General features: G+C 44.3%; 1 protein-coding gene across 10 annotated transcripts in view; it reads left to right on the top strand.

The window, feature by feature from the left end:
• Positions 1-17,844, top strand: part of LOC147710249 (butyrophilin subfamily 3 member A3-like) — a 192,360-nt gene that overhangs the window by 53,011 nt on the left and 121,505 nt on the right. For all 10 annotated transcript variants that reach the window (XM_086920929.1, XM_086920938.1, XM_086920937.1 and 7 more), the window contains exon 4: positions 12,040-12,072. In XM_086920929.1, the coding sequence (XP_086777055.1) occupies positions 12,040-12,072 (33 nt within the window). The remainder of the gene's footprint in view (positions 1-12,039; positions 12,073-17,844) is intronic.

Raw genomic sequence — 17,844 nt, 5'->3', positions numbered from 1 at the left:
GACACAGTTCCCTCAGCCTGCTTCCAATCGCTTTGCCTACTTCGAAAGACATTCAGATGGATCCCACAGAATCTAGATAGACGGCCACCCATGCACTTGTCACCAGCAGACTGGACTACCGCAAAGCACTCCAATCCGGCATCACCCAGAAACCGCTCAAGAAACTACAGAACTTCCAAAACGTTGTAGCCAGAATGGTCCTCGACATCCCCCACCGCAGTCACATCACGTAACACCGCCACTGGCTCCCAGTCAACAAGAGTCACTTTCAAACTCCTCACTCAAACCTACAAAGCTCTACACGATGAAAGACCAGCATACCTGAACCACCCCCTCACATTCCACATACCCTGCCAGACAACTCTTATCCTCCCAAATCGCCCTCGCCTCCATCCCCAGGATCCACAAGACAGAAATAGGAGGAAGGTGATTCTCCTACTTCACCGCCAAGACCTGGAACACCCTGCACCTCAGGCAATCCGCGTCACTCACCCAATTCAGGAAGGAGCTCAAGACCTGGCTCTTTGAATGATCCTCCCCCCAGCCTGACCAGCAGCCCCCCTCCCCCAGCACCCTGATACCCGCACAGGTGAGTAATCGCACTTTACAAGTCCCTGATTGATTGATTGATTGAGAAGTGTTTTCAATACTTACTGTGCTAGTAACCGCTTGTCCCCGCTTCATCTGCTACCACTGTGCATGTTGGCCTGTTTTATCCCATGTTTACAATGGTTCTTTGAGTAGTAAAATGTGTTTGCCATACTTCCTGTGCTAGTAACCTCTTGTTCTCACTTAATCGGCTACCACTGTGGATGTTGCCTAATACTGATGCGCTTGATCTGTTTTATCCTGTGTGTACAGTGATTCCTTATCCGATGATATCCTTCTATCCTGGTTCAAGGGCTTTAATATGGCCAGGAGAGAGATGAATTCTGATTTTAAATGTTGACAGATTTTTTTCAACCGAGGCAAAATACAGGGCAGTATTCTCTCTAAACAATAAAATGATTAAGAGTACTGTACGGGTGAATATAGATTTAACTCCAATTATTGAGTAGCAGACATCCTTGAAGCGGTAAAGAGATTCTCATTAGGAGTACTACTAAAGAGCTGCATCCTAGGTTGCAGGATGAGGCCCGATGGAGTGCCTACCCTGCAGAGGATGCAATTGATATGTGATGATGCTGCTTAAGGTCAATAACAAGGTCCACAACAGTAAAGTCTTCAATGGGATGTGCTTTTGCCACCATCTCAAAGTACTTAGAGTGCATGCATGCGCCCTCACCATCCGGTAACTCTTTGAGTAGATATCATTTCAGGAGTTACCTCCATTGGAACCATTGCTTTGTCTACAGCATTGAGCCTAAGAAAGATAGTTGAAGTTGAGTTGACATCCTTCAAAGCATTTTTTTTTCTCAATATGTCATTGTTTTACATGTAGGTACATAGACTCTTAAACAGACTAAACTCATAGAACAGGGTTTTAAAGTCACCATGACGTGTTTTTTAGACCTAAACAGGCCGGCAGACCAGACATGAAAAGCAGACAAATGGAAGGGGCACATGACTGATAGTGATCAATATTTCAAAGGGTTGAAAATGGCCAGGTGACTGAGTGCTCCCAATGCAAGGATTCCAACTCCATCCAACTACATTGAGCCAGATATGCCAGGAGGGCTCATCTGCTGTGACGTCCCTAAAAAGGAAGATGTCCCCTGCAGCCTCTCCAAGCTGCATCGCCTGCTCTGCTTCTCAATACCAATACCCGCTCAAATGATGACCAGATATAAATCGACCCCTCAAGTATGAAAATGGTATTAATAAAGTGCCAAGTTGCCCTGACAGTTGTTAAAACAGCAAAATAAAATGTAAAAATGCAGAAAATTTGTTGTCCACTGCCAGGTAATTCTAGTGACACTGGATATGCTCTGACAAATACCATTTCAACTACAGTCTCCATTGTTTTTGGTTATTCTTGACTGTGGGTGGTTTCAACGTTACATTCCTGTAAATTGAATTTCAGTGTATACTTTATATCATCACTGGTTCTCATTTACTGGCAGGTGGGAGCAGGAGGTAAAGCTGTTCTCATATGAACCATATTTCACTGTCAGTAAAAACATTTTTACGGAGTACTGTAAGGTTTGTGTAGGTAGGCAAATTCCCATGGTATTCAAAACCCGTCCAGCCTGCCTAGCGTGACTAGCCTCCCACAAACCACCTCCCTAAGGGTTTCCAACACAGTTCGTCCTAAACCTTCTAGCACGTCTCCTGGCCTTGCCAACAGAATCAGCCCTAGACCTCTGGTCCCCTCCCCACTCTGACCGTGAGACTGAGACGCCCCCAAACACCTACCACACAGGTCGAGCTAGCCTTTAAGCATGACAATAGAACTGCTTCTGAACCACTCCCCCCGTTCTTTAGCTCCTCCCTCTTCTATGGATATCGAAACTCTACTCTCCAGTGCTTCCAAAATAATTCAGAGCATCCATTTTTCCATTATTGATCTAACGAACCTCCTTCACCTCGCCAAACTCTCCTTCGCTAACCTCAAGCCCCTGCAGGAACTCCATCCCCCCTCTAATCACAGAGCTCCCCAAACACCCACTACCTCTATCCTTGAGGCACCTTCGCCCTCGCAAGCATCCTTGCCACCTCTCGGAGGAGGAAACCCTAGCTCTCGTCCTCTCCTACAATTCTACCCTCGCCGCACCAAATCCGCTAGACCTCACTGAAAAGGAAATCCTTGCCATCCTCCGGGACAATAACGCAGCCCCAGTTACCCCTTTTCTATTAGACGTGAGTGCCGAACATCCCATCTGCACGGTCACTATCAACCCCAGCAGATCAGCTACCCTTCGTAACAGAAGTGTGATTAAAAGCAATCTAGTGCCTGTACACCTGTCCGCCCTGACTCCAGGCACTCCCTCCGACCGCTCTCTGACTGGTCTCTTAATTAACTGCCGATCTGCAGTTAAGCATGGCACCGATATTGCTGCTCTCATCCTGAACAAAAAATCCAACTTAGCAATTCCAATAGAATCATGGCTCAATGAATCCTCATCTATGTGCCTGGACATCTTAGTCCCTTCCAACTATAACACTGCAAGGCTGGACAGGTAACCTAGTAATAAAGGAGGAGGCATCGCCTGCATCTATTGCTCTAACCTTCTTGTTCACAGAACTTCTGGCGGATACCACCAACTCCTGCGAATACCTCACCCTCTCCATTTGCAGCAACTCCACCCAGGCATGAATGATTCCTTCACCGACCACCTCCTGGAAATTTTCACAGCTTAGAGTTCCTCCAACGCTAAAGACATTTTCCCTGGCAATTTCAACCTGCACTGGAACGATCCCAAGGATCCTCATGTCCACGCCATCAAAGACCTCCTGGCCGATCAAGCCCTGACCCAATCTTGCTCACTCCCAACTCACTCGAAAGAGGCCACTCTTGACTGGATCATCTCTAAGGAATGAACAGTCAAGCTCATCTCTATTTATTTATTTATTTATTTATTTATTTATTTATTTATTGGCATTTGTAAAGCGCAGCATATACCCTGGGGTGTCTTGGCGCTGAATAATTTGCCGGCTGGGTGGAACTGCCTTGCTCTGATGATTATTCTATACCTGGGATCATTTAGTAGATTATTTATTAAACAGCCATGTTTTTAATTTTTTGCGGAATTGAAGTAGCGTGGGACATGCCCTAATGTCCTGGGGTAAAGTATTCCAAAGTTTGGAAGCCGCCACTACAAACCGTCGGTCTCCCCACATCACAGTTTTGGTGCGAAGTACCATAAGTTGGTTACTGTTGGTAGAGCGTAGTTGGCGTGTGGGTTGGTACGGTCGTAGATGGTCTTTAAGGAACTGTGGACCCTGTTTGTTTAGGACTTTGTACACAATACACTGAGATTTGAATCTGGCTCTATTCTGAATCGTCAGCCAGTGTAGTTTGGGAATGGCATTGGATAGAGGAGCAAACTTTGGAATTCCCAGAATGAGACGTGCTGCTGCGTTCTGTATAGTCTGCAGTTTTTTTAGGACTCTTACTTGGGCGTTGATAAAGAGCCCATTACAATAATCTAAGGATGTCAGAACTAATGAGCTCACCAGAGTTTTAATGGCGGTGGTAGGAAGATAGGGACTTATCTTTCGGATCATGCGCAGTTTATGGTGGGCAACTGAGGCCACTTTGCTGGCATGGTCCATAAAATTCAGATGGTTGTCAAAAATTATTCCTAAATTCCTTAATTTAGTCACTGGATTAGGGGGGGCACCAAAAGTTTGGGGCCACCACGAAGTAGGCCATTCTGGTGAGAGTTGTCCAAAAATCATAACTTCGGTTTTTTCCGAGTTTAGTTTAAGGCAGTTTGCTGCCATCCATTCCCCTAGTTCTGTCAATCCTCTCTGGAATCTTTTAGCTACCTCCTCGCCATCACCCCTTATAGCCAGCACCAATTGTGTGTCATCCGCGTAGGAGGTTAGGCTCATCCCATGTGCCTTGATGACATTGGCCAGGTCCGACACATATATATTAAAAAGTGTCTGACTCAGGGATGAGCCTTGAGGTACCCCACACGGTTGTGACAATTTGGCAGATTGATAGGGGCCCAAAGAGACAGCCTGCGTTCTCTCCGAGAGAAAGGAGGCGAGTAGAGCTCTTGCCGTAGAGGAGATGCCTATTTTTCCGACACGGCCGACCAGAGTACCATGGTCGACCGTGTCAAAAGCTGCTGAGAGGTCCAGCAGTACCAACACCGCTGTTCCGCCTTGGTCTCTTATTGTTCTTATGTCTTCAGTTGCTTTAATAAGGGCAGTTTCAGTGCCATGGTATTTCCTAAATCCATACTGAGTATCATCTAGCTTCTTGTGGGTTTCTATATACTCAGTTAATTGTAGGTTCATGGCCTTTTCCACCACTTTGGCCATGAACGGAAGGCTGGCGATGGGTCGGTAATTTTTTAGTTCTGACTTATCAGCTCCTGGTTTTTTCAACAGAGGTTTGAGCAGTGTGGTTTTTAGATTAAGGGGGTATGTCCCTGAGAGCAGGATGGAATTACAAACTTGTGTCAAGACTGGTATGATCGAATCCATCACCGGTAGAAGAGCCGATAGTGGGCAAGGGTCTAGCTTGGATCCTGCTTTGATTGTCGATACAATTTGTAATACTTGATCTTCTGTCAGAGGTTGAAAGTCTGTAAAGGATGAAGTCCCTGTAGATGTTAAGTCTACCTGACTGATATCGAGATCGTTTGAATGCTTGATTTTTGCCAGAAATGGTTGATAAATATCATCCACCTTCTTGAAAAAGAAGTCGGCTATGGCGTCACACATGTCTTGGGTTTGAGGTGGGGTCAGGTCTGGAGTATTACCCGAGAGCACTTTGGTTATATCATATAATTTTTTACTCGAGTTCTTTGCCTGCTCAATTTGCAGCATATAGTACTCTTTTTTTGCCTTTGTAATCATGGCTTTGTATATTGCCAAAGCCTCCTTGTATTTAGTTTTACTAGTAGGATCATAGGACTTTCTCCATTGTCTTTCCCAATATCTGTTCTGTAATTTTTGTGTTTTTAGTTCATCCGAGTACCATGGTGCGGTAGGGGTAGTCCTGTTTGTGGATATTTTCTTAGTGGGGGCTAATGAGTTCATGGCATGTCCCAACCAGTCGTTGAGTTGTTGTATAGCCAGGTTGGGATTAGCGGAGATTGATGGGCGAGAATCATCCAGATGGCTTTTTAGATCCTGCTGATTGACATTGTGCCAAGCTTTAAAGGTTATAGGCTGGCGGGGGGGAGTGTCTGTGATTGATTTTTTATCCATAGCCAAGGTGAAAAATACTGCATAGTGATCTGTCCAAGGCAGTGGGCGGATGTCATTTACTTGGAGCCCTTGGGCACTTGAGAAAATGGCATCCAAAATATGTCCCGCTTGGTGAGTGGGGGAGGTAACCAGTTGATGTAACCCCAGGACTTCCATATCTGCAATGAGAGCTTGAGTGTCTTTGTTGTTGTTCTCATCTAGATGAAAATTCAGATCACCTAATACTGTGATCGAATCTTCTAGTGCTAGAGATTCCAACTGTGTGCTAATACTTGTTAGAAAGCCAGCTTTGACACCTGGGGGCCTATATATGAGAAGCCCTTTAAAATTAAATTGTTGGCTTAGTTTAATAGAAAACATCATGGCCTCACACGAAGTATCCTGTATTTGGGTCACTGTTACCTCCATATTTTCTCTAGCTATAATGGCGATCCCTCCGCCTCTCTGTCTAGGTTTATCATTCTGTTGTGATCTATCTTGTCTATATGCCTTGTAGCCTATGGGTGTGGCGGAGACCATGTCCGGGCCAGATGATTCGTCTGTCCATGTCTCGGTGATGAAGAGTACATCTAGCTTAGAGTCTGTTATTAAGTCAGCGATTTCTTGGCTATGTTTGCATAGGGACCGTGCATTAATGAGGGCTAAGGCAGCTTTATTAGATGTTGCTATTCGTTTTAAGGGATTCTTTACACCTTGCGGCATGGTTGTAAAGAGGCAGTGAGGACAACACAGTTGGTTTTCTGTCTGCGTTTTGCCAAGATTGAATATGGCGCACGCGTGGTTCCTTAGTGTTCTAAGGTTAAGGAGAGCATCCTTAGGGTAGACCAAGCTTGCACTTGTTAAAATCTGGCCAGGGGTCGTGGCCCTCGGCCCGGTCCCGGCGCGGACGGGCGCAGACGGGCTTGCCTTAGGCGCGCCTTCGGCGCGCCGTCGGCGCGCCCGCTGCGCCCGCCCGCTGCGCGGGCGAGGTGGTGCCATAACTTTATTCGTTATTGGGCGGAGGAGGGTGGGAGGGTTCTATGGACTGCAGCGCTGACCTTCCCTCACCAAGATGGCGCCTCGGGAGGGTCAGGTGAGGTCAGGGCGTCTTCCTGCAGCGCGCTCTGCCTGCCAAGTAAACAGCGACCTCTGGTGAAGTAATCTCACCTTCGAGGTGATAGTGGGTTTAAAATAGCGCAATTAAAATATTATACAGGTTTAAAATAGACCGTCCTTTTAAGTAGCGAGGAGGTGCAGTAAATGTAGGCTAGAAAGGTATAGAGAAGAATCCCCCGGCTTCTGCCTCAGGGGAGAGCAAAATGCAAGATTACCTAGCCAACCCTGTCCCTGCCTTAAGTATCCTGGGAGGGCGGGAGGGTTCTATGGACTGCAGCGCTGACCTTCCCTCACCAAGATGGCGCCTCGGGAGGGTCAGGTGAGGTCAGGGCGTCTTCCTGCAGCGCGCTCTGCCTGCCAAGTAAACAGCGACCTCTGGTGAAGTAATCTCACCTTCGAGGTGATAGTGGGTTTAAAATAGCGCAATTAAAATATTATACAGGTTTAAAATAGACCGTCCTTTTAAGTAGCGAGGAGGTGCAGTAAATGTAGGCTAGAAAGGTATAGAGAAGAATCCCCCGGCTTCCGCCTCAGGGGAGAGCAAAATGCAAGATTACCTAGCCAACCCTGTCCCTGCCTTAAGTATCCTGGGAGGGCGGGAGGGTTCTATGGACTGCAGCGCTGACCTTCCCTCACCAAGATGGCGCCTCGGGAGGGTCAGGTGAGGTCAGGGCGTCTTCCTGCAGCGCGCTCTGCCTGCCAAGTAAACAGCGACCTCTGGTGAAGTAATCTCACCTTCGAGGTGATAGTGGGTTTAAAATAGCGCAATTAAAATATTATTGACCCATGTGACTAGTCTGACCACCACGCCATCGCCTTCCTACTACCTAGCACCCACAAGACAAGGGCACCGCTGCCAGTGATTCCTAAACGCTGGGTCGGAGACATCAAGAACCTGGACCACAAAGAACTGGAGGCTCAGTGCAAATCTGACCTCCCCCCTCCCCCCCTCGCATATCTCAACGGTCAATGACCTCAAGGATCACTACTCTGCGACTATATCGAACATTCTGGATGACCCAGCCCCACTGAAACTAAAAAGAACCCAAATCAAAGATAGAAACCCCTGCTACACTGGATTTCTCAACAATGAGAGGAGATCCCTCCGGCAATCCAAAAGAATCTGGAGACAGCACCCCTCTGCCGCACATCTAAAGCTTCTCCGCCAGGCCAGAAATACCTACAACAGGAACATGCTCAACTCAAAAAAAGAATTCTTCAGATCAGAACTGGGGAGCTCCAAGAACAGACCCCACAAACTCTTCGAACTGGTCAAACACCAATCCAACAAACTGGCCAAACATTGAAAGAAAACCCCAAGTCTCTAATATCATCCGAGGAATTCGCTCTTTTTTTGTGTGGACAAAATCAAAGCCTTAGGTAACAAACTTAGTTCCGCCTCATACTCTCTACCCCCTCCTGACCTGCCACCTCCTTCCACGCTGCCCCAACAGGCTTCACCTAAGAATCAAGCACACTGGACCGACTTCACACTCCACGACGGAGACTCCGTCTCTAAAATCCTATCTACTTTAAACCCGAATAACCATTTTAACAACCCGCTCCCCTCCAATTGCTTAACTGCTGCAGCCCAATCTATTATTCATGGCTGGACTGCAATAATTAACGCCTCTCTCAAGCAGGGATCGATTCCTTACTCTCTGAAAGCTGGCCAAGTCCTCCCCATTTTGAAAAAGATGTCGCTGGATCCAGCATCCCCTGACCACTTCAGACCTATTTCCAACATCCCTCTCTTAGCTAAAGTGTTGGACAAGTGTGTGCAACTGCAGCTAAGTCAACCCATCAACAACTTCCACCTACTCGATGACTTCCAATCCGGATTCAGACCTGGACACAGCACTGAAACCACTATGCTCCACATCATTGATGATGCCCTCCAAGCCCTTGACCAAGGCAAAACATGTCTTTTAATCCTCCTAGATCTATCCTCGGCCTTCGTCACGGTCAACCATGGAAAGCTACTTGAACGCCTCAAACTCAGGATGGGATTGGATGGCTCTGTCCTAGAATGGTATAGATCCTACCTCCAAAACCGATCACAGAGATTCCTAATTAGCGGCAACCTGTCTGCTTCCCTCTCCAGTCACGATTGGAGTCTCTCAAGAATCAACGCTGTCCCCCACCCTCTTCGACCTTCACCTAGAACTGTCGAAGTCCTACGCACTGCAAATATCTCCTACCATATGTACGCTGACGACACTCAGATCTACATCAAAATCTCATCTCTCGAGGAGATTCTCTTCCTTAATGAGGCCCTGACACTGACCGTCCAATGGCTTGCCTCCAATCAACTCAAACTCAACGCAAAGAAAGCAGAATTTCTCCTAATTTCCCCTCCTAAAATCAACCCTGAGATTAAGATATGGATTAAGGCCACCACAGCCTTAAATTTCCCACCAACCATCGTGGACTCAACCACATCACTGGGAATAACCCTTGACTGCAACTTGAACATGCGGGACCACATCAACTTGATGGCCAAATCATCTAAAATTCCACTGAGCTACCTATGAAAACTGAAACCCTTCCTTGACGCTCTCGACCTAAAAATGGCAGTACCTGCACTAGTCTTCTTTAGACTGGAATATGGCTGTTCTACCCTTTCGGGTAGAACAGCCCACCTTTGAAAGCCAGCCTCAACGCGGCCGCCAGACTACTTACCGGCACAAGAAAATTCAATCACATTTCTCCACACCTGAAAGCGCTGAACTGGCTTCCTCTCAAGGCCAGAATACAGCTTGAGGTGGCATGCATCACACACTAGGCTTTATACTCAAACTCTCCTACATATCTTGCACAGAAACTTGTGGTATCTGGAGGAATCAGAAACTCCCGGTTCGCCAGCGACCTCTTGCTCCAGCCTGCACGCTTTCGCTGGGGCCGCACCGAGAATATGGAACTCAATCCCACCCGCCATCAGAATAATCCCCTCTCTGGCACGCTTCAAAAAGGAGGCCAAAACCTTCCTTATGGGTAAATTCCTCGTTTAAACTTTTACCTTCAACCACCACAGAGACCCTGATCAATTTCCGGCTACTGCCTCCCTCTGATGACCTAGTCAACCCACCAATAAACCTGGGGCCTTGTCTTGAGTAACGTTAATGTAAACTGTACATATGTATCCCACTATCCCTTATGTATCCAGCACCTGCCCCCTCCCAATCAATTGTATACTCTTATGATTCCATGCATTTTGTACAACTCTATGATTCTGTACGCTCGGATACCCTAACGGGTCAAGTTTGCACTCTATAAAAACACAAAAGTAAATAAAAAAACTTCTTTAAAAGGATTGGAACACATGTATTTGTCAATGAAAGCATGTAGTTGTCGAATGGAAATTAGTAGTGAAACTTTCTCTTCGCAGCCTTCAGGTTCATCACTTGGTGTTCAGTATGTATATATATGCATGTGAACAAGAGCTCTCGAGCCCGAAACGCGTCATTGCTGTTACCGAGGTGGCTTTGGGAGTGTTATATATGTATATATATATATATGTATGTATGTGTGTATATATATATATATATAGACACAAATGTGCTGTTGCCGATATTAGGTGCTTTATTAAACAAAAAAGAAAGGTGCAAGTCTCAAGACGCGTTTCAGACACGGACTGTGTCCTTGCTCACTTGGTGAAATATTGAAAAAATGCAAACACCCTAGCACTTCCGGGTCACGTGCTCGACAGGAGAATAAACCTGGAAGAGTTACTCTACAAAGTAATGTAAACTCAGAGGGAACCTCTGTATATACATCAAAAGACTATGAAATAAATTCTAAAAACTGAATGCACATAATTGATGATAGATGATCTAATACATTCCAATAAAACCATTTAAGACTCTAAGAGCAAAAGACGAGGCCATGTCGTTTATTTGTTGTAATTGACAAACAGGCATGACTGTAAAAACATTTGTAAAACATTCCTGTGCCCATTAATATGTCATCAGGATGAAAACAATTTCGTATGCCTGAGCAACTTCTAACCGTGATATACGAATGTGCAAATACGCTGATGTAAACATATACGGGAGGTAATGGTGCCTATCGGATCATGTGCAAATAAGCCACACAGTACAATAATATATACCTAGTATAAATACGATATAGCTGGAAACCACCAAACTTATCGCTGGTGTCCTTAAATTACATGTGCAGTTAAACTATTAGCAGCAACATATCACATTACCTCCTCAAGACAGGTCCAGATGGTGTCTAACTAAAATATTCTAATAGATGTGCAAATACGCAATGTGCAAATTGAATAGCCAAAGGAAAACTAAGCAATCCTGCCTTCACGATATTGAAAAAGTGCTCTTAGTGCTGGGGGTGAGAATAATATTGTATGTGCAAAACAGTGCTTAAAGATAACAACAAGTCCCAAAGGTGGGTTAAGCAGCGGATGTCATTAGGGACTGGATTCTACTAGCATAAATGCTTAAAGAGATTTATATAGCTCAAACTAGACCCAGGACATCGGGTATCGGAGCGCTTTTCATGAGCACCAGTTTCTTTACAGACAGACACATTAATTTTTGTTAGACACTGGAAGATTAAGTGATTTGCCCAGAAACACAAGATGTTGAGCGTTGTTGCCGAGACTCGAACCTGGTTCCCCAGCTTCTACATTTTCTCCCCAATATAGTTGTAGATAGCAACCAGACATATTCAAATCCTTCTTAATGCACCCCTTAACTGCCTAGACTTTGCAGGATCTATCTGTTGAGGTACAGCATGATTCTCAGGCACAGCTACATGGCCAATATCTGTCACACCAGGACGACATAAGAATATGCTGAGGTGATACTTTCAATAGCACTTTTTTCTTATGTGCTGTTGGGGGAGCTGTGAGCTTTACTCTTTTGATTTTATTTCGGTGTATGGTTTATGTTGTCCATGGTTCTCTTTTAAATATGGGGAAGGAGGAGGGTGATGATGACTCATATAATTGTGAATTCAGTGTATTCTCCTGATGTTCACCTCTGAATGGGGAAAGTGGAAATACTACTAATATTATTGTGTGTTCTCAGACCTTCATCATGAGATAGATTCATTCCAAATAGACTGTGTCTGATATTTCTCTTCTCTCCTCAGGAGCGTCAGCCTGTGACCTGGAGAAGGAAAGAGGTAAAATAGATATTAATGAATTAGAATATTTTTGGGCTAAATATAAAAACTGTTGAGATTGGATGCATTGTTTGATAACTGTCAAGTGTAAGCACATTCGTTTTGATATTCTTTCACATTTTAGAGGTGTGAGAAACTCATGTTGTTTTCTTTTGTGTTAATATGTGAAATTTCACAAGAAATATACATACTTAGACAACATGCAAATCTTCCACTTTGCGCAAAATGTTAGCACACAATGAGTCATTGTGTCAATATTTTACTTCAGGGTGCATTTTGTGCAAAAAAGAAACAGTGCTCAACAAAGCACCACCAACAACACCTTTTGTTGTCTGTTGTTCCGTGTGTTCATTGTATTTTTTTTTTTACTACAAATGACATTGCAATTGACATGAACTGGCATCAAAAACCAAAGTGATTGATTGAATGCTTGCATTAATCTCAGCCACTTCCCAATCCATCATTTTTCACACACCATGCCACCTCAGTTTGGATCCAATGTATGCAAATCATTTTTGATCCTGATCCAATAAGAGCAGTTCAGTTGGAACTGCTGAGACTGCTAGGATACGACCTCCCTGAACCAGAAAACAAGCAACCCGGGAGCGGTTGTGCCATTATTATGGGTTTATTAGCCAGATATATATTGATTCCAGTGGCATAGTAAGCATGGGATCCATGTGTGTGCATACCCATCAAACCAATGGCATCAAAAACAAAGTGTTGGATGGAATGCTTGAATTAATCTCAGACACTAAAGAGCCAAAAAGTATGTGCAGCAACGCAATATTGCAAACAAACAAATGTTGCCAACAAATATCTCTCTTATGCAAGACCATCCTAGCGTCCACTTGCTGTCTCTGATCCCCTGTTTGAAATAATTTGCCTTGATCTTATCATACCAACCATAGCAGTAAACCAATATGATAGTTGCTGCTGATTCATGTTCCAGATTCCTATGTGTTTGACCAAAACAAAATGAAGATGCCTGAATAGTCATAAAAGATTAGCAATGCCTAGTAGCAATGGGAGAAGTTTATGACTTTCTTTCAGACACATGTCCTGCGTTTGCCACTAAGGCATTTAGGGATAAAATGGACCTTATTCATACCAACCAGAGCAGTAAACCAGTATTTTAGTTGCTGCTGATTCATTCCTGTGTGTTTGACCGCTACAAAATTCTGATGCCTGATCAGTCATAAAAGATTGGCAATGCCTAGGAGCAATGGGAGCAGTTCATTCCTTTCATTCCGACAAATGGCCTGCATTTGCCGCTAAGGCATTCAGGGATTCTATGGCCCGTATTCACAAATCTACTATTACACTTTTGGTGTAGGTTTTCCATTCTTTTTTTTTGCTATTCACAAGCTACTTGTGTAGTTTTACTTGTAGTTTCTTTATGACTGATGAGATTGTCCTATATATTTGTTCATAAAGATACTAAACATAAAACTACACTTGTAGTTTGTGAATAGCAAAATAATAGTAAACTTATATCAAAAGTGTAGATTTACCTTTGTGAATAAGGCTCTATGTCTGCACATTTACACCTGTTCCACCTGGAAGGTACCAGGGTAATAGAGCATGCTAATGGTATGCCTAAAAAAGGCTTGAGTTGTAGGGTAATAAGTACAGCACTGAGTTGACTACATATTATCATGACGTTCAGAGAGTATTAAATAATTTGCCTAAAGGAGTATTAGGTGGTCGTACTCTATACAAGAGTATCTTTGTATATACTTGATCTTGATAGTCCTGGAAAGGTGTCAGAAGAGAAAATGTTGACCTGTACACTTGCTTTAATGGTTTAGAAAATGTACGATTCAACCTATCTAATGTGAAGCATTCAAAATCCACCCCTAGTGAAGATACGTTTTCTACATATGCCAGCGGCTCACTCCCCAAAGTAGAAATGCTAGCTCAAGAAAAGATCCCTGATAGAGACGTTTTTAAGCCATCTTACAGACCACCCTTTCAAGTTCTTGAGGTAAAGGCCCACACACAATAATCCTGCTTCGACTTCCTGGTTCAAAGAAAAATAGGAAGCTACAATTGATTACTGTAAAAAGCATTATGTGGCTGATTCTATTCAACAATTCAACAGACCCCTCTTGAAACCAAAGTGCCTTCGGAGTAGAAACTCACATCCTCTCTCTACTGCCTAGAAAAATAGTACAGCTATGTTCAAAATCTGAGTCTCATTCCAGGGACTGCAAATCCTCCTTTTTCTCAAGCTTTACACCAAGTACCAGTTTTCATGGAGGAACCAGATGCTGCAATTTCATCCATTCCAATGATTTCAGCTACTGCTGTAGTTTATGATTTGTATTTGTAGAATTTGTAGAGCATGTTAAACCAAAAGGCATCAAAGTGCTAAGCCAGAAGGGAACCATGTCAAAGGTGAGGACCCTAAATAGAGAAAAACCTTAACAAACAAGCTACTTTAAGCAAGGATTAGTTTGAAAATAACCACATTTTAACCTGTCTACAAAACCTCAGGTACGAGTTTAAACTCCTAATGTGTTCTGGGAGGGAGTTCCACAACTTGGCAGCCGCAACTGTGACTGCTCGTTCTCCCCACCTGGCTTTCCTACACATAGGTACTGTCATCTTACTTCATCCTGCCAATCTCAGAGGTCTTCTGGGGACATACTATAAAGGCCGTGTTAATAAATGTCAACCCCTGCAAATTGAGAGACTTATGCGCAAAGCAAAGGACCTTGAAAGACACCGATTCTGCGCTGGCAATCAGTAGGGGGTCTCAATCCCTCCCTGACTGACATGTGTTTTGGCAGTATCAGACCAATCATGCTGCTGCATTTTGGATCATTTGGAGTTTATTTAGTGAGTACTGATTACATTAATGTAAAGGGCATTGCAGTTGTCCAAGGGAGACGTGATAAGTGCAAGAAGAAATTGAAGAACTTTCTTAAGTCTTAATGATCCAAAAGCAGGAGCTCACCTATTAACCCGTGTGTTGTCGCAAATAACAACAAATTTAGTACCACATGTTTCCAGCCACCATCCGTTGATCCAGATTGAATGATCCATTCTGTAAACCACAATCTCAGTTTTCTCCTCGTTCATTTTCATCCAGTTATACCTCATCCACCTGCAGATTTCCATCTGCAAGCCCTAAACTTGTCAGCCACCCCATCCTAGTCATTGAAGATGGAAACAATGATCTGGGTGTCATCTGCATAGGACGACACCTAGAAGGCGAAAGAACGCACCAGCTTTGCTTGGGAGGCGATATACAAGTTAATTATTATGGGACTGCGGGGAGCTGGAAAGGTTTGGAAGTAAAATTCTCACAACTGACTGTAAGAGTCCTATCAAGCAGAGAGGACTCCATCAAATTTGGGGCCTCATCCTTCAGCCCGGCCTGGCACAGCCTTTGCTCCAGCATGATGGAGATATGGAGTCAAAGGCTGCAAACAGGTCTAACAACACAAAATTGCAGAGGCCTCCCTGGTCAACTTGCCTGCAAATGGAATCAACAATTGCTAAAAGCACGCATTTGGTGCTGTGACTGCTCCTAAACCTGTTTTGAGAAGGGTCCAACAGTTCTTGGTCTGTGAGGTACTGGGCAAATGCCTGGTTGATATGCTTCTCTAGGATTTTAGCTGGGGCAGGCAACAAAGAGATTGAGCACAGCTCTTTTATATCAGCTGAACCCCCATTGAGCTTTTTCTTCAGTGGAATGACAACTGCCTCCTTCCAACCCCGAGGATACACACTAGTCTACTAGACCAGACAATAGACCTTCTCCAAGGCATCCGCAATAAGGTCAGGGCCCAGCTGCAGGCATGGATAGGCAGTTCCGAAGTAACACCTTTCACACTGGGGTCGATAGACCTCTCCTTCTGTTCTGGCACCCTGAAATCACTTGAGCTGGCATGAAAGTCTTCAAAGATCATCATGATCTTGTCGCTAAAGGACTTTGCCACCTTATTACAGAAAAAATGGGAGATTTCTACTGGCTGGTGTATAGGAGGCAACAAGAGCATAAAACCGTCTTGATGAGTTCTTTAGGAATTTTGTAGCACATCTTATCCTCTGAGAGAAGTACAATATTGCCTCCTAAATTGCACTTTTGAATTTGGGAATAACCTCCCTGCGTTTGTTTTTCTCTTACAAATTAGAAGCCGATCTTCATCTCAGTTCATGTCTCCTGCTGAAAACCATGAAGCAGATAATTTCCTCTTGCCCTTAGGCTTAGCTCTGACTAGAGGGGAAACCTCCTCAATGGCTGACCTAATCCAATTGTTCGGATTCTCTGCAGGGGAACCAGGACCGCTAATGTCCTTCTCTTTTGATTTCACAAAAAGGCTTCAGCAAAATTGTCAACTGAGATTTGTCTCCATTTTCTAACTTCCAGTGCGCTTTCCAATCCATGTTCCATGCACTCACTAAACATCATGATACTACGGTCACGCCAGCTTAACCAAAGACAATCTCCCACAATCCGGGGTTCTTGGTGGGAAAAAACCCCATCCAAAGTGTGGCCAGCTCTGTGGGTCATAGCATTAACCTGTTGGCTGAAGCTGAAACTGTGCATAAGAAACATGAATGTCTGGTGTGGCGATTGCCCTCTTCTTCTGGAATAGAGGTTGAAATCCCCCAAGATGGTGAAGTTACCTCAATAAATAAAGGGCTCAAGAACTTAATAACCAGCTCAGAATACACTGCTTTTTAGGACCAGGTGGACGGTAGGTCAGCAGGCCACTGGATCAAAGATTGTGTGTTTTCAATTTTAAAAAATTCCCCACCTTACAACCTTCAATGATGGCTCGAACCTACAGCTCAGCTGCTCCCTAAAAATGATAGCAAGTCCTCCCCCCTCCTTGTGCTCCCCTCAAGCTTCACCACCACATACCCTGATGGAGTGCAACTTCAAAGTCCTAGTCTGAATCCTCCTTGGCCCATGTGTCAGGGATAAACAAACAATCTAACTGAGCTATCTTTATACTATGTTGTATGAGAGAGCAGAGTTGACTGACGCAGAGTGTAGGGCCTTCTCTGTCCTCATCACATCTCCAGTATGCTCATCCTTTCAATACCAAGGTGGCACTCTATAGAGGCAGACCTCCCTAGACTCTGAACTCATAGAGGTCCAATTACAAGCAGGGAAACACAATGGTCCCACTATTCTGGGGTCCATAACTTCCCCTCTCCCCCACCTCACCTTCTGCTCAAAGTTCATAAGAGCTAGCCAAGTGTAGCTCAAACGATCATTGGCTGTACTCAAACTGCCAGTGTCCCAGGCCCCTGGTCCTGTCCAGTCGCGGACAGGCGTAGATTCGACTTGCTGCCGCCTTTTAAATGCCGGAGGCAATCACATACTGAACAAATGAGCACCAAACACTAGAGAACTCACCCTATAGTGCGTATAGAGCGTGGTGGCACTACAAAAATGGCTGCCAATTGAAAGATGGGCCGGAGATCACACTAAAATGGCACCAAATTAAAATCACAAAAAAAAATCACAACGGATGTAACAATAAAAAAATTAAGTCAGTAAAAGGAAGATCAAAAAACAGCATTAGCCTACAAGGCTGACCACGGCACAGTAATCTCTCCAGGCTCGCATCTGTGCATACATGAAACTAGTATATATGAAATGTTCAATAAAACTAAAATACACACTTCAATCTGGGTCCACATAGATCAATTGACTACGCAGACATTATCCGAGGACTATCAAACGTCTTTCTTATATTGACTAAATACTACTATTTGGTGTATGTCTGTATATTCATGTTAGCAATA

This window comes from Lissotriton vulgaris, chromosome 5, assembly GCF_964263255.1.
Source record: "Lissotriton vulgaris chromosome 5, aLisVul1.2, whole genome shotgun sequence".
Lineage (NCBI taxonomy): Eukaryota > Metazoa > Chordata > Amphibia > Caudata > Salamandridae > Lissotriton > Lissotriton vulgaris.
Note: the sequence above shows the minus strand (reverse complement) of the source record. Positions and strands in the feature narration are given on the sequence as shown.